General features: G+C 36.1%; 2 protein-coding genes across 3 annotated transcripts; one reads left to right on the top strand and one right to left on the bottom strand.

Annotated features, from left to right (window-relative positions):
* LOC129803392 (spermine oxidase) lies at positions 1 to 12,683 on the top strand. Of its 2 annotated transcripts, none has more exons than XM_055849882.1 (5): positions 1 to 629; positions 700 to 1,461; positions 1,524 to 1,757; positions 5,833 to 6,847; positions 11,822 to 12,683. In XM_055849882.1, the coding sequence occupies exons 1-5, from the start codon at positions 229 to 231 to the stop codon at positions 12,269 to 12,271; spliced, it is 2,862 nt and encodes a 953-aa protein (XP_055705857.1). In that variant the 5' UTR covers positions 1 to 228; the 3' UTR covers positions 12,272 to 12,683. The 2 variants fall into 2 exon arrangements, with proteins under 2 accessions (XP_055705857.1, XP_055705858.1); XM_055849883.1 differs by having other exon boundaries at positions 7 to 629; positions 11,825 to 12,426.
* LOC129803391 (ubiquitin-like modifier-activating enzyme 1) lies at positions 12,314 to 25,765 on the bottom strand. The gene is made up of 5 exons (XM_055849881.1): positions 24,432 to 25,765; positions 23,961 to 24,350; positions 17,819 to 19,033; positions 13,506 to 13,870; positions 12,314 to 13,405 (listed from the first exon to the last, which is right to left on the bottom strand). The coding sequence occupies exons 1-5, from the start codon at positions 25,194 to 25,196 to the stop codon at positions 12,991 to 12,993; spliced, it is 3,150 nt and encodes a 1,049-aa protein (XP_055705856.1). The 5' UTR covers positions 25,197 to 25,765; the 3' UTR covers positions 12,314 to 12,990.
* Positions 25,766 to 26,571: the final 806 nt, after the last annotated feature.

Below are 26,571 nucleotides of genomic sequence, written 5' to 3'. Positions count from 1 at the left end.
TATCGCTGGTACGCCACTGGATTCCGGGTCATCAACGTTGTCAAATAATTCCCCTGTACATTCACAAAAACGGCAGATAATGCGTGGCTGCCGCGACGTTAAAATTTTACATATTCGCACCTCATTGCTTTATCACTATTCTTATCTCTAGATCTAGTCACGGAGTTATGTAAGTTGTCCGGGAAGTAAAATTGTGTAGTGCAATAGTGAATAAAATTTTGATAAAAAATGAATGCAAAAATCGTGGTAATTGGTGCAGGTGCTTCCGGAATCTCAGCTGCTAGTCGCCTGCTGAAGAACAAGTTCACCAATGTGGTGATTCTTGAAGCTGAGGATAGGATTGGTGGTAGGGTATTTACTGAACCCTTCGGTAATAATGTGGTTGATTTGGGGGCTCAGTGGTGTCATGGGGAAAAGAATAATGTGGTATATGAGATGGCATCGCCAAAAAATCTCTTGGAAGCGGCTCGATACCAATACGACCGAACACTCCTGATCCAATCCAATGGTCGTGTGATTGATGACAATACGGCAGATTTACTTATGGCTCTGGCCATTTCTACAGTAGAACTGTACAAGGATGAAATAGCCAAGCAGGATGGATCCCTGGGAACCTTTATTGTTAAAAAGTAAAACAAAATCACTGAAATTTTGTTTCATAGATTACTAAGATTTATATTTAAATTTTATTCAATACAGATTTAACGAATGCCTAAAAGAAGATGACTATAAAAATCTAGATCCTGTTGTAGCTGAACAATTTCTCGATTTCTTCCACAAATACGAAAATTCTATTGAAGCTTCCGATACTTGGTTTGATACATCAGCCAGAGGCTACTTGGAATACTGGGATTGTGAGGGAGAACGTCTCCTAAATTGGCGGGATAAAGGGTACCGAACGGTCTTTAGTCTAATTACTGATGGTATCCCAATTGAATCATTCGTCAAATTCCGCAAAACTGTTACTAATATTTCCTGGAGCCGTGAACAAATCGATTCCTCAGTTATTGTTAAATGTCAAGATGGAAGTTCTTACACTGCTGATCATGTAATTGTGACCACTTCATTGGGAGTCCTTAAAGAAAACTATCACAAAATGTTCAGTCCGTCCCTTCCGCCTGTTAAACGTAATGCCATCGAAGGAATGAGTATTGGGACTGTTGATAAGATATTTATAGAATTTGATAAGCCCTTCTGGACTAAGGATTGGTTGGGATTTGCTCTGCTGTGGCACAAAACTGACCTGGAAGAATTGAGAAAGTCCGAGATGATGGATTGGTTGGAAGACATTTTTGGATTCTACGTAGTTGACTACCAGCCCAATGTCCTCTGTGGATGGATTTCGGGAGTTAAAGCCAGGAAAATGGAACGGGATACTGATGAGAATGTCAAGCGTGGAGTAATGTATCTCCTGAATAAATTCCTCAAGAAGAATATCCCCGAACCAGTTGCAGTTCGAAGGTAACTTCTTAAAATTTCGTTTATTTCTCAATAATTAAATACTATTAATAACTTTTTTTTAGATCCCAATGGTACAGTAATCCCAACTTTAGGGGCTCCTACAGTTTCCGCTCCATCACAACTGACCTGCTCAATACTTCTCCGGACGACCTGGCTAAACCCCTAACTAATTCCTTAGGAACTCCGGTAGTTTGCTTTGCTGGTGAAGCCACGCACCCTCATTACTACTCCACCGTTCACGGTGCCATTGAATCCGGATGGCGAGAAGCTCAAAGATTAATCGATTTATACAAAAAGTATGTATTATGTGTTGTGAAGTACTCTGCATGGTTTTATTTAAATCTTTTTAAATGTTCTTTTCTTATAGGCCAACTGCTCATCTGTAGATTCTTTATTTTTTCATTGTTAATTGAAACCAATACCACTGAGCCCATTTTTATTTGATTTGCATTTAGGGAGATATAAAGCTTCTCTCAGGAATTTGAAATTATATTGCTTAATATTAATTGTTGTTTTGCTGTGTGTTTTTTAAATAATAATAATAAAAACTTATTGATCCCATTTCTTAAACTTTTCCCTTATTAGCATATTTTTCTTCGGAAACTCTTAGTTTTTGCCTTTTCAAGTTACAACGTTGACGGCTAACATTCATATTAATTGATGGAATTAGACTCAAAATAAATTATGAAGGTTCACTGGAGAAATAAAAGTACTTAATTAATTTCTTTGGTTTCAATTACTTCAAAGCAGATAAACAAACCTCAAAAGAGACAAAAACGACTGTTAATTGCGTTCTTTTTTTAAGAAAAAAAAGATAAAGAAAACATCTATTTTTTTTATAAAGACTGACCATAATAACAAAAAGTCTTAAGAGGAGAGGTAGGGTAGTTTCTATGACGACCTCTGGTGATCGCCAATAGAAATTTTATTTCAGCTCAAGAAGAAAAACAAATTTTCTGTATTGCCCAGAGCTTTCGGTCCTTGTACATTACTTGGGAAGGTTTTAACTGAGAGATATCGTCAGTTGGATCAGCAATTGTCGTAACTTCCTCATCACCTCATCAGCAGTTCTTGTATAGTGTGTGTATTTCCATGGCGTTAGAAGAAGTGCTGATGAGGCGATGAGGAAGTTACGACAAAAGCTAATCCAACTGACGATATATAATTGATTTCTTGCTAGTTTTCTTAATTTTCCTTTTTAAAATTGGACTCTGATGTAACTTGATTAGGCGCTGCTTCTCAAGTGATTTACTGCTAGTGATGATCCTCCATATTCCCAAAGATAACGAACTTCAAGAAATCAAAAAACAATAGTCTAGTCGACCACTGAAGAAGGCCCATATCCGGACCGAAAGCTCTGGATAAGAGAGAAAATCTGTTTTTCTTCTTTAGGTAGAACAAAATTTCTATTGGCAATCATCGGAGATCCTCATAGAACAACCATCATGCCAGCTCATTATCCAATAATTGGGCATTTTCATGCATTTGTACTTTTTTGTAAACTAAACCCAAGTTAATTCAAATCATTATCCGTGTAAAAATATATGGCGAACGAGGTTCAAATCCTAGATAATAAATGCTTTTCCTGAAAATATATACCGCTATTCGAAAAGCTGTACGACCCTCAGCTTTAATTTGCTTCTTTTGTGTTCCTTGATATTCTTTTCATGATATTTTTTGTACATTTTTTACTTTTAAAAAATATGGAGCACTAGTGATACATTTTAAACCTGTTTCACCTAAGCAAAACTTGTGGATAGAATTGTGCCCCTGTAGGGGAAAGTGCCCATGCTTGATACCATTGGAAGCTTCATAATGACTAAATTTTCTAAGTTTCACAATATATATGAGGCGCTCAGAGCAAAAAAGTCGTATTTCCCTATTAAAATAGCGTTTTTTTGCTCTGAGCTCCTCATATGTGACTCATTGCAACCATATTTTAAAAAACTATGGGAAAGTAGCCAGTTTATAAAATATATTACAGAGTCACGTTTATTGAGAAATAAACGTGACTCTGTAATAAACGTGACTCTCTTAAAAACATTTTCGGTGGTGATTTATAGTTTTCATGACATAATGACCCACAATTACTTACGATTCCGATTTTGGGAGAAAATTATCATAACCAGACCAAACATAAAGCATCGTTTTACAATCAAAATTCGACGGAAAAGTCCTTTTTCCACTTAACGGCAACACTGTTAGAGGTTAAAAGTTCTTTTGACCTCTAACAGAAGACTTTCGACCCATGGAATACCTTAAGAGGCATTCACAGCAGATTATTGACTAATTTATCAATTATCTGATAGGTCCTAGTCATTTTTTTTAGTTCCTAAGACCTATCGCCTATATTTTTGTTCGCTAATCATTTTCTCCACCATATTTCAGGAAAAAGTAATTTAAAACTTTATAAAGTAGAATTTAATTTATTAATTATAGTTAAAAATATTAAACATATTAACCTTAAATTGGTCAGAAATAAATACCCTAGCGCTAAATTTATTGAGTTAAATTATACTTATTTCCAGCCTAAAGGACAAAGTTCTATCTAATTCTAAGAATACTAAAAATAAAAAAAATCTTAATGTCGATTTTCTATGTTGGTATGAAAGGGCATTATGTATCTTTTTTTAGGCTTCTTTTTGTGTTGAGTTTCTTTAAAGATTCTATAGTGGAATTACACTTATTTCCACCCCTGTATAAACGTTATACCGAAAACATTAAGCTTGGTCTCTTTTCCTTTTCCTTCAAAGAAAGTCGCAAAAAACAGCTAAGTTTTGGCTTTATAATTCAGGTGCCCCCCCCCCCCTTAAGGTAAAAATCTTCTACGCAAAAAATTACTAAAAATTAGCCCCAAAAAACCCAAAAAAATACTCCAAAAAATTACTAAAATAAAGCAACATGAGGATTTTTTTTTGCTCTGGAGGTTGGTCAACAACACTAAGACGGCGATGGCCGCAAGGGGGGTGGGAATTGTCTGAATCAAGATGAATAATAAATACAATACAATACAATACAAAAATTTAAAACTAAAAAAAAACCTTCTCAACTGATAGCTGGATCAATTTTTCTTACAATCCATAAATTGAATTTATTTGAAAGTATGCCATATGTTTGCATGCTTATCGTCGCCTACCATAAGCTTATCTGGAGGCTTATCACTAGTTTACCTACTTGAAATAATTCAATCACAAGAAATCTCAAACTCACAGATTTTAACCGAATTACTGAAATTCAGTTGAGCAATAACCCGAAATAACTCTGATTTTTATACGTATACGGATATCAAATTGAAGTTTTAGTTCAGTTCCCTAATCTTTCTAAATTCTAAATTTCAGTAGTTTTTGATTTTTTTTTTTCAAAATCTAATTAAACTCATGCTTTTTATATATAATTAATCTCAAATCAAAAGCTTCCCAAAAATCTTTGTTGATAAAGAAATTACAAAAGTTAAGCCATATGGCTAAATCCCATATGTTGGAGTTCAGCAGCTTAGCACATTTACGACTAAAGTCCAGAGAATCGGGTACAATAAACTGACCATTCTTTTTTTTGGGACCACCTCAACATTAAGTATAAATAAAATCCAGAAAAAATTAAGTTCGTTCACAGCCAAGTTAGTACGGGCTTCAGACCTAAAGCGGTCTTCAGACTAGAGGTTTAGCCCAGTTCCCGAAGATCTCAAAATCCTAAATAGCAACCAATTTCATTGGTTTTTCAAAATTTAACAGATCATTTGCACTTAATAATCCAATCCTAAGCTAGTTTTCTTCCGAAAAATCTTGACTTATAAAAAATTATAGCAGTTAAGCCATATGGTTAAGCCTTAGGTCTGAAGCCCGTATAAGGCTTAGCTTCGTCTGATAAAGAATTGGTCTAATTCTTTATCAGGGAAGATTTTTGAGAAAAAATGTTCTTTAGGATTGAGTATTAAGAAGGGCAAATTATCCACTAGATTTTGCAAAGTCAGGAAAATTGTATATTATTTTCAATTTTGAGACTTTCAAGAACTGGGCTAAACATCCAGTTTGAACCCGGCATAGCCAAACGGGGCTTAGCATTTACTGTGACTCAGAAAACATAACTTTTAGGCTTTTTATCGCGATATATTAAAATAGCAAATTAATCCTATTGTTACTTTTTAAAACCTTTCGCACTCCTGAAAAACAGATGGACGACCACGAAAGAAGAAGTTTATTATTTTATTATCTACCTCTTTCCCATTATGAAGACTAAAGTCTTAAAAAAATAATATTTTCACGCGTGTTTCAATAAATTGAAATATTTTGGTTGAAAATAAAATTGCAAAGAATGCCTGAGGTTTGGTCACGTTGTAATGCTGTTTCCCATCATTGCATCTGTCTATTGTAGGATCTCGGAAAAGAGTGAAAGTGAAGATGATGTCATTGTGTTGGGTGCAGGATTGGCTGGAATTGGTGCTACATTAACGCTACAAAAGGCAGGATTTCGTACGAGTTTGATTGAGGCTAAAAATCAACCAGGTGGTCGAATAAGGACAGTCCCCATGGAATCCCTGTGTCTCGATAATTGTGCTAATCCTAATGATAAAGTCATAATAGAGGCAGGTGCTCAATGGCTTCATGGTAAGCAAAACCAGCTCTACATGGAGGCATTGGAAATTGATGTCCTATCTCATGAACTTAGTGATGAAGGCCTAGGTTCTTACACAAAAGATGATGGAAGAATTTTGGACGATTTTTTTGTGAAAATGATAGACTTTAAAATCGGGGAAATCCTTGAGGAATGCGAAACTTTCTACTTTGCAGAGAATCTCGAAGAATTCAGAAATTTATCTGTTGAAGAATTTTTGAGAGAAAAATTCGAAAAATCTGTTATGCCATCCATTGAACCGGACAAAAAGGAAGATGCTAGACTTCTCCTGGAATGGCACATTCGGTTTCAAGTTATTGACAATGCTTGCCTAAAATTGAGTGAAGTATCAGCCAGAGATTGGGGTCAATACTCCTTCAATGGTGAAAACTGCCAAACCCATATCAACTTCAAAAATGGCTTTGGTAAACTTATAAATTCTTTAGTGTCGAGAATTCCGTCCAATTCCATGGAATTTAACTGTGAAGTTATCAAAATAGACTACGGAGGAGATTTAGAAGATGGAATGTACAAAGTGCGGATCGAAACTGCTGATGGTAGAGTTTTTAAGGCTCGACATTGTATCATAACTTTCTCTTTGGGTGTCCTAAAGGCTTCCATGAAAACTCTCTTTGAACCTCAACTGCCTGGTCCACTTCAAAGCTTAATTGAGGCCTACGGATTCGGAACAATCAACAAAATTTATCTCAAATACGAAAATCCATGGTGGGATAACGATTGGGAAGGAGTGCAATTTATCTACAATGATGAAATGGTAAGTAATCCAATCATTAAAGATTATATTGAGTCGATGGTGATTACTATGCAACAATATTGACCCTTCTTTGGATTTGTACAATTTTTGTAATAAGACGTACAAAACTTGTTAGAAGGTCCTTCAAAGATCTCAAAACTGAAATCCGTTTATCTAGGTCGCATTTAAATTTGTTAAATATTTCCGTGAACGGTGTCCATGAATGAAATATTGACCATGATCACCTTCGAAAAGCTTATCGAAAAATAAAAATAAAAAAATCTAAGAGCGGTTTTAGGAATACCCGTTTTGGAGGAGGAGATGAGTGCGTAAGGTGAAGAAAAAACGTCACGAGGTAATGTTCCCTTATGGGAAGAGAGCGAGGGTCATCGAAGATCGGAAGTCGATATCTCGTACCGTATGAGAGCCAGACTGATAGCAAGGTGAAAAGAGCGGATTATAATACTGATCTATCTTTGAGTATGACTAGTAAAAAAATGCAGACGTGTCGCGGAACTCAAACAAGTTGACCGACTTCTGAGATAATGAAATTGAATTTCAAAATTTGTTAATTTTAAAGCAGGATAGAGCATGGTGTTGTATAGTCTAATTACTGGTAATACGGCCTACGCCATGTTTAGTAGCCATTTTGTAAAGTAAAATTATTTTTTAAATTAATTTTCTCTATATATGCAGCTGTTTGGTTTAAATTGTCTTTATTGGGGTTATAAGTGAAAAAAAACATAGAGAATATGATGCAAATAGGATTTATATAACCCGGGAACCATTATACTGCATCCTATTTTTTTTTAATTCCTTCAGGTGCTTTCCTGGGCGTCTAATGTCTTGCAGGGCTTTCTTGGCGCCCCTCTTGCTGCTAAAATGCATTTTGTCCATTTATTCTTTCAAGATTTCGCGTTGAAATAAAAAAATACTTTAAAATATTAAATTAAAATTGTGCTGAAAATACGCACAGCTCAAGCATAAAATAGTTCAAATTGTGCATAAAATTCGTACTTCTCAGATACCTACTGTGCATAAAATCTACATAGCTGAAGCATAAAATGGTTTATACTGTTCTAAAAACGCGCACAGCTTGTTAAATAAGAATAAGAAAACTGTTAAAAATTTAAATTCTATTTTGTTTAAGCTATGCAGGAGATGCAAGACTTATGCCCTAGACACACTTGCGACTTAAGCCAAGAGACGACTTAGTGGAAAATTATGGAAATGTGGTGTAATCATTATTCCGAATATTATTACGCTAAGCCGTCTCTCGGCTAATCCTCAGGTCTGTCGAGGCCCTTATGCTTAATTTTAACCATTTTATGCTTGAGCTGTGCTCGGCTGTGTCGGTTTTAATGAGCACCATCTGTTTTAAGTCTAAACGCTGTGCATGTTTTCAACACAATCTTAACCGTTTCATGTTTAAACTGTGCATGTTTTCTGAACAATCTTAATCTAAATACCATTCTTCAAAATTTTGATTTTTTACTGTTGATCAAACATTGAGTACTACATTCCTTGAATAGGAGAGCTTCCACTGCGCTTAGCTTTTATTAGAAATAATTAAAATTTTACTGCGTTTTCAAAATTAAATTACACCTTTTAAACTCAAAATTAAAAGTTAAATTTTACAGGGAATATAGTACTCAGTGTTACTGATAAATACAGTACAAAAATCAAAATTTTTAAGAATGGGGCTTTTTAGAAAAACTATTTTCACATTTTTTTTTTCAAAAAAAAGGCCAAAAGGCTATTACAAAAAAGACTTGAGCATACATTCTAAAATCGTGTGTGTATATTATATGAATGGATACAAAGTGAATAACTTTAGACAATCTGTAAAGGTTTTACAGGAAAGTTGAAGTTGTGCTTTCGGTGCATGATCTCCACCCACCGCCACACCGCTCGAATAAATTTTTTGCCGTGATAAGGGCGCCTTCGCGGTACAACCGCACCCCCCGCATAAGTGTCTAGATAAGGCACTGAACTCAATGGAAAATAACTGCTTTGGGACTCAGAAGCTCCTGGTTCAATCCCTGGTCTAGCCATGTCGAGTAGAAAATGTTCGATTCAACTTCTTTGACTTAATTCGCTTAATTCAAATTCAAAAGGGGTAGCAAGAGCAAGGCGTCTGAGGCTTTGCGAGCTGCTCGAACTCCCGAGAAAGCTCTGCCTTATATTCCTTTTCCGAATTTTTTCTGATGCATATAAAACTATTTTCGAATTAAATTTGTCTATAAATCACCTCAAAACCAGCTTGAAGTTAAAAATTGTTCAAGAAGAGGGTTTCAAAACGTAATTAACCTCTTAATTAATAAATTGACCAAATCGGTTGGAAATTATGCTTTTGAACTTGAATAATTCAAGATGGCGATTTTTCCGGTGATAGGTGTCTATGGACGAAATGTTCAGCTGGACTACCTCCAAAACATTTCCAAAAATGAACGAAATCGTCAGGGCCAATTTTTTGCAAAGTTAGAAAAACCTCATTTTTTACCTATTTTTAACTCTTTCGCGTCCCACTTTTATTCAGCAGATGAATTCATATAAAATTGAGTTTTTCCTAATGCTTTATGATCAAATATAATAGTTCAGAGAGGAATAAAAAATTTCCATTGCGTGAAAACTCGGAAAAACCTCGGGTCAAATATGACCCTATTGTCCTCAAGGGAAGTGTACATACCATTTTAAAAATCTATATCACGGGCTTTTTAAGAGTTTTTTTTGCTTGAAGTTACTAATTTGGCCAAAACCATGGCAAAATGGATTGTCCTGATGAACACTGTACTCCTGGTGTTCAAGGAATCTTCCTGGTAATCCCTTGAACAGTCACTGTCACATTATTTTGAGTGGTATTTGGCAAAAATAAACTTATCCACATATTTATTCACACACAATACAATAGCACAATATGAGACGCTTGCAGAATACTCTAAAATATTGCAAAATATGTTATAATTCATCAGATTTAAGATGAAATGTCCAGGAGCAAGATGTCCCACCTGCATTTCACAAAGAAAAACAATGTCCCAACTACATTTCGCTATAGGTTTGGGACGAAAACACTGTTACCCTTGGGGACAATAGGGTCTTATATGACCCGGAGAATTCTACACGCTTTTCTGGAAAATTGAGAGTAGTTTATTATATCAAAATATGCAATATACAATCTTTGGATATTCTATTTTGTGTTTCTAAAGAACTTTTTGCTGAAAAAAATAAATTAATATAAAAAATTTTGAAAAAGAAAAGTCATTTCACAGAGTTCGAAATTAGTGATTTTTGACCTTAAATATTTTCTTTTCCTGAATATCTGGAGTCTTGAGAAAATTAGCCAATAATCTTACATCCTTCTATTATGATGTCGTGCACAATCCGATAGATTTCAATTAATGCAAATAGTCAAAAAAAATTGTTTTTTTCCCCGGGTCATATATGACCCTAATGACGCGAGAGAGTTAATCGATCTTAGTGAAATTCTGGTCAAAGTCGATGTATAACTTAAGCTTGAAAAAAATATTTTTAGAGTTTTCCTCTGACTGGTCCATCTGGTATCTCCCATACAAACTAGCCATGTTTTAAGGCCATCGTACATTACAGGCAACAAAACGAATACTTTTTTCGTTTAATGGCAAGTCACAGGTATTTTCGGAGTCCTTGGTGTATCTTGAACATTATCACCCGAAGAAACCTATAGTCCATTACGTCAACTTTTTCAGATATCTTAAAATAAGAGTTCTTAAGAAATGGGTAGAACTATTTTTATGAAATTTGCTTTTTTTAAATAACGGTATATCATAAGTTTTTGGTGCCAAAGAACGTTTTCTAGAAGAGAATTGAACTCAAGGAACATTTTCGTAGAAGGAACCGTATCCCCATCCCTCCATTTTTCTTGTATCCAGATTTTCTCCAAATATCCTCGAATATTCTTTTATTCTCCTTCAAAAATAGCTAGGATTGTTGAAGTTCATAGGGATGTAAAGGTACCGTTACTAAAGAATTTTAACAAAAGATTCAGAGCATAATGGCTTAATTAAAACATTTTTTCTCTGAATTTATTACTCAAAGTATTTAAATAACGGTGTCTTTTAGGACCTTGCGATCTTTAGAGGTGTTGACTCTTTTTTCAAGAAGAATATCACTGCATAAGAGACATTTCTCTAAATACTATCCTTTTTTTTATGAATTTGAAGGATGGTAAAAGATTTATAAGGAAAATCTGGAAAAGTGCAGGGAAAATGAAGATATAAAGATATGGTTTGTTCCAGGAAAATTTTGAGTCCTTCTTTACAAATTATTCTTAGAAATGACCATTTTACGATTAACCGTTATTGTATAAAAGCAGTATTGCAAAAAAATCATTACAATTCTTAAACATATGTTTTAAGCTCTAATGCTTTTCCTACATACTTTTGGGGTTTGTTCCGGAAAAAAGTTGTTACCTTTGCCAATACCTATTTTATGGTATTCTCATGCGTGGCGGAAGGTTGGACCATTTTGCCCATTGTCCTTTGTATAAAACGAAATCAACTTAAATTTCTAGACATTCCACCATATCAAAACAGTTCCAAAAGAAAACTCTAGCAGAATTGTAACTACTATTTCGTAAAAAAAACTGTAAAGAAAACTTTTTAGAACAAATATCTTATCTAGTTACAAATTGATTCCAAAAAAAATTATTCCAATATTTTGGTCAGTGTGCAAAAGTTTTTACCGTGTAGGGGGAAGTGGGGCACCTTTGAAATTGAGATTTTTCGCCTATTTTTAAATAAAATTGAGTCTTATCGAGATATAATTTAGCTGCACAGATTGAGAAGCTAAGTTACTTTACGGTATGGCTCAGTTCCACTTAGAAATAGGAGAAAAATCCCAATATCAAAGGTGCCCCACTTTTAAAGGTGCCCCACTTCCCCCTATTCAAATTTAAAAAAAAGTAAAGGAAATTAAGTTTATCAGATGGAATCTAACCACTTACCTAACAATTTCCAGAAGACTGACCACTGGACAAGGGACATGACTGGTTTTGATTTACTAAAACCCGGAGCTCCAAATACACTAATCGGTTGGATTGGCGGTGAAGGTGCTATCAAAATGGAGTGCCTTCCTGATGCCAGTGTCATTGAGGAATGCACAAATCTCCTGAGGAAATTCACTGGGAAAAACGTACCTTATCCTAGTAGCTTCTTCATCACTCGCTGGAATCATGATCCCTTCATCCGTGGTGCCTACAGCTTCACAAGTGTCTCCAAATGTCTTCTCCGGGACAATTGTTCCCTCACTGAACCCCTTCCATTTCTCAAACTGCCAACCCATCCTGCCCTCCTTTTTGCCGGAGAAGCCTGCCATGCCAAGTACTTCTCCACAGCTCATGGTGCTTTTGCATCAGGATGCGAACAGGCTGCTAAACTTGTTAATTTCTACGCCAACAAATTCAACTGAAATCAGGGATTGCTTTTCTTCCAAAAATTCAAAATAAAAATCTTTTTTTTTTTGTATCAATTCACCAGAAATTTATTGAAAACTTTTCTCTTTCTCTCTCATAATAGCAATTTTTTGTGAAATTCTTATTAATTTAAAAAAAAATCATTAGAAAAGACACAATTTCTCAAAAATTTTAATGAAAAAAAAAACCTAAATATTTAGTGTTAAGTGGCTATAAGCATTTATAATCGCTGAAAATCTTCCCAGAAAACTCTGCTGATTTTTTTTTCTTACCATGTCCTTCCCATCATCAAATTGATAGGATGTCAGGGATTTAAGGACAAACGCATGAGAGCTTCTGTTAATGGGAAATCTAGCCAATGTTACTTAATAAATTATTTAAAAATAAATGTATTACTGTTTCATTATAGATATTTTCTTTTTCTTTCGCTAAGTGCTCGCCTCACATAAAACTTTCAGATTATATTTTCTCTTCTGTGTTGAAAATCCTTTCTTTTTTTATTATTATTATTTTGTTTTCTCTTTTTTTTCTCTCCTTTATACGTTCTTCATTTGCTCGGGGGAGTGTGCAAATAAATCCATCGATATTTTTAATTGCTCGTTTATTATTTATACTTCAATTGTGTTTTTTTTCTTCATTTTAGAAAAGAAAAGAAAAAATCATTTGTAAATCATCCTTCAAAAAAAAAATAAAATAAACAAAAAAATGTTCAAGACTACGGCAGAGTGTATCGGACATATGGAACTTCAACATCATTGCCTGTATCATCATTGCAGCATATCTCAAAAATTAATGCTGTTACATGTGGTTCAATCCTCTTTTTGGACACCTTCTTCACCACTTCCGACATCAACAGCCCCATTCGCTCCTGACACTTGGCCTTCTGCATGAAAAATGAATAGAGCATACAAACCCCCTGGGACAGCATCGTAATCTCCAATTTATGCTCATTCTTGAAATACTCCAGAAATTCCGCCAGAGTCAATTCACCAGTCACCTCAAAACGATCCCACAATGTCCATTCGATATCGTAGTACGTATTCTTTGGTGCTGGCATCGGTTCCGACAGCGTATACAGCGGCAGGGCCAAATTTGTAAAGACATTCTTATACGCTGACAAATCCTTGCAGCTGCAGCCACCAAAAAAACAAACACAGAAAAAAAAGATACCCGGTCAATTCCCCTTCAATCCCACCACAAAACAAATTCAAAACAGAACAAATAATATACTTTTGAGCCAATTTGAAGATCTCAAGAACAGCAAATCCCGCAACGACGGATGTTGTTGTTGCAATTGCAGGAATAATTTTGCCCGCAATCAATTTGGATTTGTGACGATCGGCCGGTTGAATTTTGTAATTGGTAGCACGAAGATTTGATGCTGCCACAATGAAATCCATATGGAGATTTGTATCGTCATCCTTCTCAAATTCCAACGGTGTTATACGGAAATTGGGCTTTCCCATCTTTCCCAATTCAGTCAATATCTCCTTCACACGATCATGATCAATATTGTCACTGCCATTCTGTTCCTGTTGCAATGCTGCATCAGTCACAGCAATTTTTACACCTGAACGTGGCACAAATTGCGGCACCTGAACAACATCCAAAGCCCAAATTATTGTTAATATCTACTTAGAATGACTGTTTCTTTTTTTTAAATTTTCAATTTACCAACTACTTATTTTTAACCGGTACTTAACCGATTCATTACCGATTCATTACCGATTGGGACTTATGCTGTAGGATTGGAAATTACAAGACCTTTCAAATAAATCCAAACTTGACCAAATCGGTTGAGAAACACTCATTCTAGAGCAATTTCAAATATTCATCTTGAAAAATTCAAAATGGCGATTTTACTATACTTATAACCATTTGGAGACAAAAAGTTCACTTGGTTTATCTCCAAAACATATTCAAAAATCAAGAGGTGCGATTCCTTCATTGCAAATTTGGATTGTGGCAAACTCGAACGATATTTATACATAAATAATGCAAATTTCGTTTAATAATTCTTAAACTGAATGTAAGATATCATCATTATCGTAATTAATAAGGAAAATTGGATGAGAAATGCATGAAAATGTCTGAAAATCTTTAAAGTCGATTATCTCGGAAACTATGAGAGATAGAGGCCTCAAACTTTTCATCCATTTAGAGCCTATTTCAGGACTATTTCAGAAACTACGAGATCAAGGCCCCCAACTTGACATCACACTAGAGTTTCGTTTAGGCTTAAGAAGTGCAAAATCCGCGAAAAATTCAACGACCTGCGAAAATCCGCGAAATTTTTCGCGACGCGCGAAAGATTTGGCGGCCCGCAAAGATTCGCGAAAAATTTCGAGGCCCTTGAAAATTCGCGAAAAATTTCGCGACCCGCGAAATCCGTGAAATGTTTCACGACCCGCGAAAATTCGCGAAATTTTTTTCGACCCGTTAAAATCTGCGAAAAATTTTGCGACCCGGGAAAATCCGCGAAATTTCTCGAAAAATTTCGTGGCCCTTGAAAATTCGCGAAAAATTTCGCGATCCGCGAAATCCGCGAAATTTTTCACGACCCGCGAAAATTCGCGAAAGATTTCGCGACCCGGGAAAATCCGCGAAATTTTTTGCGACCCGCGTAAATCCGCGAAACATTTGGCGGCCCGCGAAAAAAAATGGTTCAAATTGCATAGACCAATTTCGAGGAAACCTAGAAAAATCGCTTTTAAACCGGTTTAGAACCGGTTTTTCAAATTATGTGTTATTATGAAGGAATCACACCTACCCGTCTGACCAAGTAAGCGTGGATTATAGCCTAAATTAACCCCTATCTTTCACACCTTACTTTTAAGAAGCTCCCATACAAAATACCCCTACTACGAAAATTATGTTGCCGGCCTTGTTGCTCAGCTGTCAGTGACAAGATGGAATATTTTCCAAAAGATTTTATTTGTTTTGAAAATTTGCACAAAGTTTGTGAGTGATTTTGTGCGATTTGAGTGATTTTATTAATAATAATAAATATGCGTCGGTGCGTTTCGTATAGAGAAGAGTGTAGTGATTACAATAAACACGTTTGCAACCGTGAAATACGTGTTTTTCTTTCCTTTTCGTGAGTATTTTTTAGGAGACAATTTTTTTTATACAATTGTTTTTGCTTTTCTAAAGTGTTTAATCGTTTATACTGGTTAATTAAAATATATCACTATCTTTGTATCTTCTATCGTTTGTGTAAAATTCGAAAATGAAATCAGGATGTGCAATTGACAGTTTCATTCCACCGCCATTGATGTACTTGGCAAAATCTAGTCCTTAATTGGGGCCTACCACTCGGATCTTGCCAATGAGGGCTAAAATAGTACCTATAGATGGGTGTTAATTTAATGGCTCAACGCTGGGCCCCCTTACCCTGTGTCAGACGGGTAATTAAAAATATGTGATATCTTTTTGACGCTGGCACACCTTTTCAACTGACTATCGATTGAAATTTTACTTCTTACTTTTTCAAAAACGTGTGCTAGAGCCATTAACACCAAAGATAAATTTTAATAAAATTTTCTTTTTTTTACATTAATGACTTTACAGCTTTTAGGGACTCCGACACACCTTTTAGATCCGGAAAATTTCATGAAATCAAAATTCATGTCCCTTTCTTTCTCAAACATATGTTTATCTCACTCTTTTGCACTCTTCTTCTTCGTTTAAACATCACAACAAATTCAATTTAGTTCAATCTAATTTTGAGCGCGAAAGAATGACACAGATATTCAAAATGCGTGAGTAAAAAAGTGATTCGAATTTTGATTTCATGAAGTTTTCTTGGTCTAAAAGGTGTGCCGGAAAAAGGTGTGCCGGACCCATTAGCACCAAAAATAATAATTAAAAAAAGAACATACTTAATAATTTTCTTTTTCTACATTAATGACTTTACAGCTTTTAAAGATTTCGGCACACCTTTAGATCAGGAAAAGTTCATGAAATCAAAATTCGCTTCCCCATCTTTCTCAAACACATGTCTATCTCACTCTTTCGCGCTCTTCTTCTTCGTTTAAACTTCACAACAAATTCAATTTCATTCAATCGAATTTAGAGTGGGAAAGAATGAGAAACATCCCGGCTAACACAAGGTAAGCTGTTACTAGTGCAATGCTATAAAAAAGGGCATTGTATATCCTCTTAAATAATAACTTAATCCAAGTTCATAAATTAAGTCCTCAATAAGTACTTAGTAAGTACTTAATTAAGGAATTTTTTGAGCAAAAGTAGTGACAGTGACATCTGGTGGTAAAAAGTGGAAACTGGAATAGAGAATGCGACGGACACATGTTAACTATTGGATAGAAAGAGATGAAACAAATTGACGTTTCAGTAAAACATAACTATAAAATGTTATTAAACACGTGAAATATTTTCATAAAGTTATCTTTCCTTTAGTGATAAATTTCTAAATTGTGAATGTCAGTGAAATAAGTGAAATATAATTTAACACCCTTCTTTGCATTTTGATTTGGTAAGTCCATATAGGTTGTGTAATCTGAAAATGTTATTTTTCCTACAAGTATCCCAAGATCTATTAATTCTTTTCTTTGATGTCCCCCAACTTTGGATACGGTTGCTTGAATTTTCTACAACTGTCCCATTTTCAATTCAGTCCTTCCTTTAGTGTGTGATCCGGGAGTGTAAATTACCCACAAAATTGCCAAATTTCGATTAAACCCCCCTCCAGTCTCACTAGGATATACCGGGAGTCTCATAAGCTCACGTTTCGAGAGTCTACACTTTAAAAAGTTTTACACTTATTATTAATCGTTCTATTGATTTTTTGTTTCAGATTCATCTGGGAAATAATGGGAAAACTGAGGACAACAACTTTTCCGTCCGGCAATAGTTGCAACATGAGAGAAAAGTGTGATGCCGGGCAACATAACAGACCAGGGTAGCAACGTTATTATTTTCACAATTAAATAGAAGTGTAATTTAAATTTTTTTTTTGAGAAATAAAAAAATATGATGAATTAAAAAAAAAATGTTTTATATGCATTGGAGTAACTGCTTAAAAAGCGCTTAGTTGAAAGTCCTTAATTAAGTACTTAGTGAATATACTTTTCGTGTCCTTAATACAAACTACTTAATTAAGGACTTTAACAAAGACCTTAATTAAGTACTTAGTCTTAAGGCTGAGTCATGTCATATTAGTTTCTCTACTCGCCACAAAGCGCTGACGTTTGTCTCATGTTCATATATTTTTTAAGTAGTTGAATGTCCTACAACTCCTTAAAATTAAGTCATTGAGTTAAGAACTTATTAAGTGCTTAATAAGTACTTAATGTGTTAGCCGGGATATGCAAAACGTGTGAGAAAGAAGGGGATATGAATTTTGATTATGAAATTTTCCTGATCTGAAAGGTGTGCTGGAGCTATAAAGATCTAAAATCAGTTAAATTTAATTTATTGTCCAAAAAAACTCAAAAACTGAAAATTAAATAGTCCCCTGAGAATTTTATAAATATAAATTTCTAGCTGAAAATGTAAAAAAAAAGAAAGAAAAAAAGACTTACCTGAATTGTGCTGACAATCTCCCTGACCACGTCCTTGTTGCGTTCCTGTGGAATCCCGTACATCTCAGCCTTGAGATTAGCTGCAGCATAGATATAGCTCAAGTGTAGGCTGTCATTGGGATCAAAGACCAAGGGACTGGGGCACCTCTTGGGTCCCGACCAAAATGGCTCACCACTGGATGTGGTCTGTTCAGCCGGGAAATTGAACAGAAGCTGCTGAATTTGATTTGAGTATTGTTCCTGCCAGTGGAATCGAGCCCACTTCACACAATCATGGAATGAATGTGGCTTATCATCCACCAAAGCTGCCTTCACCGACTCCAGCGTCTCCAACGGCTGCAGTCCAGGTAATTTAATCACGCGTTCAATGAAACTGGGATCAGAGATGTACTGAGAGGCATTTTCAGCTGCCTGCTTGAAAACCCCCTCAAAAATATCCCTTGCCCACTGCAACGTATGCTCAATGGCATTTGGGAAATTCTTGAGCGTACAAATTGGAATACTCTTCTCCGGTGGATCCTGACTTGAATTGTAGGATTCCGTGAGATACGGCACAATCACCTGAATATTGCCCATTGTACCCAATGTTCCAGATTCAATCAGTGGCTTCCTGTAGTACACACAACGACGATCAACATAGCTCCTAGCATCGACATTATCCAATGCATTGGCAATTCCGTCCAATTCATTGAAAAACTTATCATCATAGACATGCTCCGTCTCAACGCCAACTCGATTCTCATGTGCCACAACATTGACATTGGGATTCATGCGTTTCACCGCAACAGCTGCAGTGCCCGATTTTGGCTTCTGCACATCGTGTGGCCTAAAGAGAAATTGCCTGTTCAAATTGGACTTTTCAATCAGATCCATGTCCGTCAGCACAACTTTGCCTCCCTCTCCAGCCCCAATACCACTCATGGCAAAGTTCTTCAGCAACTCACACCCAATTGCCCCACTGCCCACAATGAAGTAGCGCAGGGAACCCAATTTGTCCTGGAACGTCTTGCCCAATACGGCAATTTGACGATCATAGCGTGAACCAATTGGCTTGCAATCCTCTTCAGTGGGATTGAGATTGGTCAAACACTCAAGGGCATCAATATAGAGATACTGATAAATCGGAGTGAATTTTCCAGTGCATGCCTTCATCACTTCCTGAGCAATTATTCCGCCAATGGAAGCATTGATGGGATTGAGATCGCCAGAACAAACCTACGCGAAAGAATTGAAAAGACAAAAAAAACTGCCTTAGCACAAGACATATTTGTCTCCAGTGCCTTCTTTAGAGACACTTTAGGACTTTTCCAATCATTACGAGTTCATTTAATTCCCGTTTGTGGCGCTACAATGGTACATAATGAATAGGAGTGTCTAGCAAAACAGAAAACAGTTAGCCGGAACACAAACCTGGCAACCGTAAAAGGGATATACTTGATGTAAAAACTACTTAAAATAAAATAAAAACAACATATTCTAACATTAAGTTTAAGTTTTAGGTTTTCTCTCTTTGTGTTAATGTTCGATTTTCATTTGAAGCTTAATATCGAAGTTAAAAAACAATCTGGCAGAAAAGTTTTTTTTTCAAAAATCTTCTATTAAACCAACAAAACATATTCTGAAGAATTTTGATTTACGAGAAATCTTTGGAAAAATTCGCTAAAAAAATGCAAATTTTTTGTGTTTTGAGTTCGACACATATGAGACAACAACGCCTCTGGTGTCGGTTTGACGAACTTAATTACTTCCAGAGAATTTTCGGCCATTTAAAGGTCGTCAACTTTCTCTCAGTAAAGAACGAAATCAATTCAACAGAATCCTGGATATAGGCAACCTCCGACAAACGGTAAAAACGGATTTGCCTAGATCCCGGGCGCAAAAACAAAATAAAATCTAAATAATATAAGTATTTTTTATAAATCATTGAGCCAGAATATCAGCTACCATAATCTTATCTGGGCTTATCATTGGTCATTTTCTATTTTAAATAGTCTGAGTGAGGAAGGTTAACAAAAAAAATCATTGAACTCGGTTAATAAGCATAAGAGATAGAGTACGGTCCATTTGAATATAGTAAGAGTTAAGTGTCGAGGTATAATGGATTGGAATAGACGGATGGGGCTCATCGTTACAAAGATCTCGATCTCAGATACAATATTACTAAAATTCCATCGAAATCGGCTTCATAAACATCGAAAATATGGTCCAGTCAAGACATTTTCGATTATAGCTCGGGTCATGGAACATCGAAAGAGGAGTGTGATCCACCGTTGGAAAGGTCTCGACCTCAGCTACAACATACTAAAAATATGTTGTAATAATTTAAAGAAAAAGCATCGTCTAGCTTTCGATATATTCGAAATCGAAATTTCGAAAATCAATTTTTCGATTAAGGGTCCTTAAATCAAATTGTATGAAATTGGGGTGTCATAGAGGTTGTAGTACTCGATGAGAGCTTTCCAAAACACCAATTTTTTTCAAATTTTGACAATAAGAACCGGAGATAGGGTAAAGGCTCATAATTTTGGACAGTCTGCTTATAAGCATCGATGTTCCAAGTTTGAAGTGCGATATTTTCAATACGAATTGACTTTTTTGTTACTCTCTTTTCAGAAGGGTTGTTTAGAAACTTAGCAAGCTATTTATCGTCTTATTTTTACTAAAATTAGTTTTAATACGTTTAAAAATGAAATGATATGTAGAGGTGAATTTGACTCTTATTTTGGACAACTTGTTTATTAATTTGGACAACTTGGCTGTAAATTTGGACAGCTAATCCGCCTCAATAGGATGCCCATTGTTCTTCATTTCATGAACCAATCTAACCAAGTCAACCAAGTCCTTTTCCTGTTCATGTAAGGAAAACGTAGAATGTCACAAGAAGCCCGGAAACTTTCCATATCATTCATTAAATTGAGTTGACTTCGGTACTCCAAGTACGTACGGATTCGCTCATTCCCTGGCCTTTCCGGGAGCCTTTCAAGGCATTTCTCACTAGGGGAAAGTCGTCTGCCTTTAAATGCAGCAGCCTTTAAATGTTGCGATTTTTTCGTTGTTCTCAAAAGCATAAATTATATTCTATTAACTATTAGGTAGCTATCCATCATCCTCACAAATCATCAAAAAATGGAGAGCCTAGCTCCTATTTCCTAGATGCTAGATCAAAAAAAAATGAAAATGAGCTCTAAACTGTAATTTTGATGTTCCACAAATCATGTGATTTTTCATAGTAAAAATCATTTTACAAATAAATCTTCCATTGTGACACATAGAAGGGTTAATCAGGCTTAATATTTCTGTTAATACATTTTGGTTCAGATGACACAATTTTTGTGGGTGGCAAAAATTTGCAAATATCACCCTGCAGCAGCCTTTAAATGCTAATGTCGTGGGCCTTTAAATCCTATCTTTCCATACATCAAAACATGTGAAATCGAACTCCTACTTTTCTCTGACGAACGTCATACAAATACTTATTGTTGTGACCCAGAAAACACATTAAACCACAGGTCCTTCTCCTTGTCCTATTGAACACATTTAACCTCAGGGCGCAAGTCTTGATGGAAACACACTCAGGACGCAAGCCTTCATGGAAACACACTACACTTTGGAGATTGAACACTTTATTCAGCTGAACTCCATCACTCCCCTTACAAAACTGAACAATCTTTCTAATCCAATTCCCCTTTTTATAATCTTTGCCTTATTTCTAGAATGATCTTATTACTCATGCGACATTTCTTCCTATTTCACCATTTCTTCGAATTCCTCAAGAGATCGCATGAATTCTCCCTCCACATTTGGAATACGCTTGACCCATTAGGCGTCCAGCTAAAAGCTTTTAGGCAATTCAACCAAACAACAATAAACATGTCATTTTTTTTATTAGCCTCCAAATGCGCAAAGAGCATTATCCGGCATGATCAGGAAATGAGATCATAGCCTCCGAGGAAATAAGAAAAAAATCATATTTAGAGCATTATTGTGAAAAGAAAGAAGAATATAGATTGAATGAAATGTAACCCTGAAGGGGTTACAACATTATGAAATGTAACCCTGAAGGGGTTACAACATTATAACCTGCTTTCTTGCTCCGGCCGGGATGTTTCAAGTTGACAATTGTCAACTTCAATGGCTTTTTCTTCCAAATTTTCAAGTGCAAAACAGTTCTTCAGAAAAATGTGAAGAAAAGTTATTGTTTAATGTCTTTTAACTGCAGTGATGATTTTAGTGAGTGCGTTAGGCTTCAACCTAATCATTTATAGCCCATTTAGTTTTATTGATTCAATATTCTCAGTGAAAAAAAAAACATTTAAAGGTAGCTGCCTCGCGTTTAAAGGCAGACTATGCCAGCTGCCTTCATACAAATCGACATCACTTTTTTAATTTCCTCAGAAGGAAAAACTCAGGACTTGCAAGTGCTAAATGAGGTAATCATATACGCCGAATGAACAAGAGAATTTTTTGGTGTAGTAGAAATTAAAATCCATTTTGTGGATTCTTCAGAAAAAATCTTAAATTTGGAACTCCATTTTTCAGTTTGAAGGCAGACGACTTTCCCCTACATCTCTTTCGTAAAGATGATGCTCCTTTATTTCTCCAGGCATTTGTGCAACCTAGTCATCACAAAAGCTAAAACTTCACGAAATTTCGTGAGAAAAGCACCTGTCCAAAATAAGGAATATCACCTCACTGGGAAATGTCCTAAAAAATTTCCCATTTTTCACACGAAAAATCTAATTCACAAGGCAAATCTTACTTCATGTCAAATCTACAAATCACCACTAACGTGAATCAACACAATATTCAATGAATATTCAATTAGGGTAAGTGTGCCAAATTCCGGCCAGCTTGAAATTTCGGCCACCTTTTTTGTTCCTCGAATTTCCCTGAATTTTTAGATTTTATGTACTCTAGAGATTATACAATGCAAAAGAATAACAAAAAATGTAACTTCGACAAACGAGCTAACGTGAAAGATATTGAAACAATTTCCGAAGGGTCAGGAACTATGAGAATGAAGGTGGCCGAAATAGGGTACTAAAAAGCTATGTCTATATTTTTTTCATAGAGTTAGAGTGATTATAGAGTAAATAAAGACGGTAAACTCTTTACAAGGTTCCAAGCAACACTCTTTCAGAAGAAAGAATAAAAAAAATCAATTTGAATTTAAAATATTACATTTCAAACTTAATGACACTGGCACACCTTTTCAATTGAGTATAATTCAATCGTTTGAAATTTTACCTCTCACTCTTTCAGACTAAAATAAGATATGTTTATCTCTTTCTCCCAAATAAAATTTGAAATTGAAATTTCAATTTTCATTTAACAGAAAGAGATAAACATATCTTATTTTAGTTTGAAAGAGTAAGACGTGAAATTTCAATCGATTGAATTTTATTCAATTGAAAAGGTGTGCCAGCGCCATAAGACTTTGACGCTTGCATGCAACTATGCCGAAATTTGGCACACTTACCCTATATCACTCAAAAAAAAAAGCGAAGAAACATTGTTAGTACTTCACCACAGCTAAATAAAACTGAAGTAAACACGAAGTTCTGCCATATTTCTCGTAAGCAATTGCTCACACTGAATTTTCAACAAAGCTATTTTAACTCAAATCATATTCAAAATTTAACAAATATTTAGATAGAATTCATCAAATATTGGAATGAAAATCCATCATTTTAATCAATTTATTTTTAGTGTCCAATTTTATCCTCAAAGTGTCCGAAATAAGAAACTGGACAAAATTATGAGCCTTTCCCCTAGGTCTTGTCAGAAAGAAAAACAAAGATATAGGGAAATGTTTCTGTGTCTTGGGTTTCCAGAAACAAGAATCCCATGTCACATTTTTTTTCTTATGACCTACCCCTTGCACATGGTTCAATCCTTCAATTCGGAAACAAAAGCATAAAATCCCTATCAAAATTTTCCATTGTTTAAAATATTTGCGCAATGTGAACGATGCCTTATCTTATGATAAATTGGTCAAAAAAATTATCTGTCGTTGAATGTGACTCAGAGAGACTCCTTGTCTCTTCTCACAGAATATTCCAGACGAACGCGCACAATTTCAAAATTAGTCGAGTGACGTCAGAAATTGCTGTTAGAAGCCATGCAAAAAATAATTCCTTACCTTTGCAAAAGTCATTAGGAGAGACTCATTGAGATCATCCTCTCCCTGTTGCTTGGCCAATTCCAGGAAGGTCTTGGCATCGGCATCATTCCATGGCGTTGGCATTCGCTGATGCTGAGCTAGGAATTCATGGAGAGCCTTGAAGGCCACGTGAATCTGACGCGGATGGTCAAATTTGCCGTAATCGAAGAAGATGAAATTCTCAAGGGGACCCTTTTGGGTGTCCGTGAAAGCTCGGAATTTGATGGATTTGGGCATTTTGACTTGCGTGGCAATGCCCCCACGGACGTAGGGGGAGCACGAACTTGTGTCACCAATACTGAAGGTATAGGGACCAAGAACGGTAATTCTACGTGGTTCACAGTGATTGAGCTCCGTCATGCCCTGAACCTGTTGGATGAATTATTGAGGATGATGGAAAATCGATTGATAGGAATGGGGGGAGTGTTTGGTTTTGGGTTTTTTTCTTACCTCGGAAAATGTCACGTAATCCCCATCCTCGAGGCCATGGCGAGTTTCGTCCAAGCATGTAACTATGCCCTCCTTGTCATTGGAAATGCTGGCCACCATGGCTGACACAGGATTGGCTCCATCCTTGTCGTAGACCACAAAATTATCCCCAAAGTCACAGAAGACCTTGGCAAAGAGCCCACGGGACTCACCGATGATGAGAGCGATGTTGCTGGCATGGGTGATCTGGGAGATGCGTTCCTGCTCGGCCAGGGTGGATTCCGTGAGGACAACACAGTGGAATTGTCGGAGGAAGGTGTCGGTGAGGGGTCCAGTGTAGGATTTTGTGGGCACGTAGCTATTGAGCTCAGACAGTTGCTGGCAACAGGCTTCAGCCCTATTCTGACCAATGGTGTCCTCCGTGAGGTAAAACTGCGAACTGAGATCCTGCAGGGTGCACAATTGTTCATCGTGGAGTGTGACGGATTTGACACCGCCCAGAATGACATTCTTGGCAATTTCTACACCCAGACCCCCCAATCCCGAGATGAGAACATCAGATTTAGCCATGCGACGCATAGCATCGTGACCCAGGACATAGAGCTGACGCGAGTAGAGACCCTCGTCGATATCTCCGGCCTGAGCAGCTTCATGTTCAAGCGAAGTCGATCCATTGTTCTTCGCCATTTGATCTGAGGAAGTTGACGACGACGATGCAGTTGAAGGCAGCTTCCGCTTCTTGGCGGCTGGGGGATCAACGGAATTTTCAGCAAAACCACTAGACATCGGACGCACAGGGCCGAATGGAGTGAAGGATTTTCCGTAGACGCGTGTGACTCGAGCCCCAAATTCCACGCGTTTTAGCACTTCTTTTTTTCTGTCTATCTCTCTTCACAATATCCCTAATACCCCACAAATTTCACCACTAAAAATCACTCAATAACACATATACCACAGCACAGGCCGATTGACTACGGATAGAGGCCAATATTGGACACACCGCGGTCTTTTTTCACTGGAAAATTTACAGATTTTCCCACACACACTTTTTTTTCAATGCACCCTCATCTACAAAAGTACCGAAGATTGAATGGATAGAACAAAGAAAACGTACTAGATTGACAATGAAATGCGGGACTAAAGGCAGCCATGATGCATATGCACTATGAGTAATCACTTTCCAACCGGGACAATAAACCCGGCAAAAGAATTAACTTTTCCCAGAAATTTCCATCTCTTATATATCCCAAAGACAATACAATCCATTGCTACACTCCTTGTCTTTTCTAAAACCACAAAATTGGCATAAAAAACTCAATAGAAACACAGGAAACATCGTTTTTTCCATTTTGTCCGTTGACAAAAAGCATTTTTCAAAATAAACTCCGCTGTGCTGTACCCAATGCGGCATTTCCACGCAAATAAAAATCCAAGGAAACATCCCAGAATTTACCAGAATTTTCCTCCAACATCTACAAACATCTCCCCCATAAAAAATCCTCCCTAAGGAAAATCATCAGGGGATTCCCTATAGAAATTTCAGTAGGTGCCAAAGGAATTTTCCCCCATAAGTCTCCAAGATTACCCATCATACACTGAGAGAAATCTGAAAAAGTTAAAATAACATTCCGAAAATGTTAATTTTACCCTGCATTATTGATCCGAAATCGGTGTAAATATTACCCTTTTTAGGTGTATTAGGGGTTAAAGTTACCCTTTTTACATGTTGATTTTACCCTCAAAAGGTGTAAAATTAACATTAAAAAATGTTGATATATTTTTATACCCGAAAAGTGTTAAAGTTATGACGAACAAAAGTTAATCGTAGCCTCTTATTTTTTCTCAGTGTAGGACTTTGAGTGGAATTGCTCGAGAAATTACCCACTAAGAGCGCCCACAGAGCTGGGGTAAGTGTAAATAGCCAAGACAGCGACGACTGAGCGATAACCATTTTTTTACACTTAGTGTCACGGCTATGACCATTTTTTTTTTGTAATTATTGAGGAATTACAATTTTTCGTTCCGAAAGCTCCTGTCACTCCGAACATTTTTATTCGCGACAGTTGTATGATTGACCGTTTATTTTTAAATTATTAAACCGCCAAATCGAAAATTGTTCATTGATAGAAAATTCTTAAAGAAATGATAAAATATGCTGAGT

This window comes from Phlebotomus papatasi, chromosome 2 (genome assembly GCF_024763615.1).
Source record: "Phlebotomus papatasi isolate M1 chromosome 2, Ppap_2.1, whole genome shotgun sequence".
NCBI lineage: Eukaryota > Metazoa > Arthropoda > Insecta > Diptera > Psychodidae > Phlebotomus > Phlebotomus papatasi.
This window is presented reverse-complemented; position numbering and strand designations above follow the sequence as displayed.

Coding starts and splice junctions, on each gene's coding strand:
- LOC129803392 (XM_055849882.1), top strand. CDS start 229: ATGAATGCAAAAATCGTGGTAATTGGTGCAGGTGCTTCCGGAATCTCA. Junction 630..699: donor GGAACCTTTATTGTTAAAAA/GTAAAACAAAAT, acceptor TATTCAATACAG/ATTTAACGAATGCCTAAAAG. Junction 6,848..11,821: donor TTATCTACAATGATGAAATG/GTAAGTAATCCA, acceptor AACAATTTCCAG/AAGACTGACCACTGGACAAG.
- LOC129803391 (XM_055849881.1), bottom strand. CDS start 25,196: ATGTCTAGTGGTTTTGCTGAAAATTCCGTTGATCCCCCAGCCGCCAAG. Junction 19,034..23,960: donor TCCTAATGACTTTTGCAAAG/GTAAGGAATTAT, acceptor TCTTTCGCGTAG/GTTTGTTCTGGCGATCTCAA. Junction 13,406..13,505: donor ATCTTCAAATTGGCTCAAAA/GTATATTATTTG, acceptor TGGTGGCTGCAG/CTGCAAGGATTTGTCAGCGT.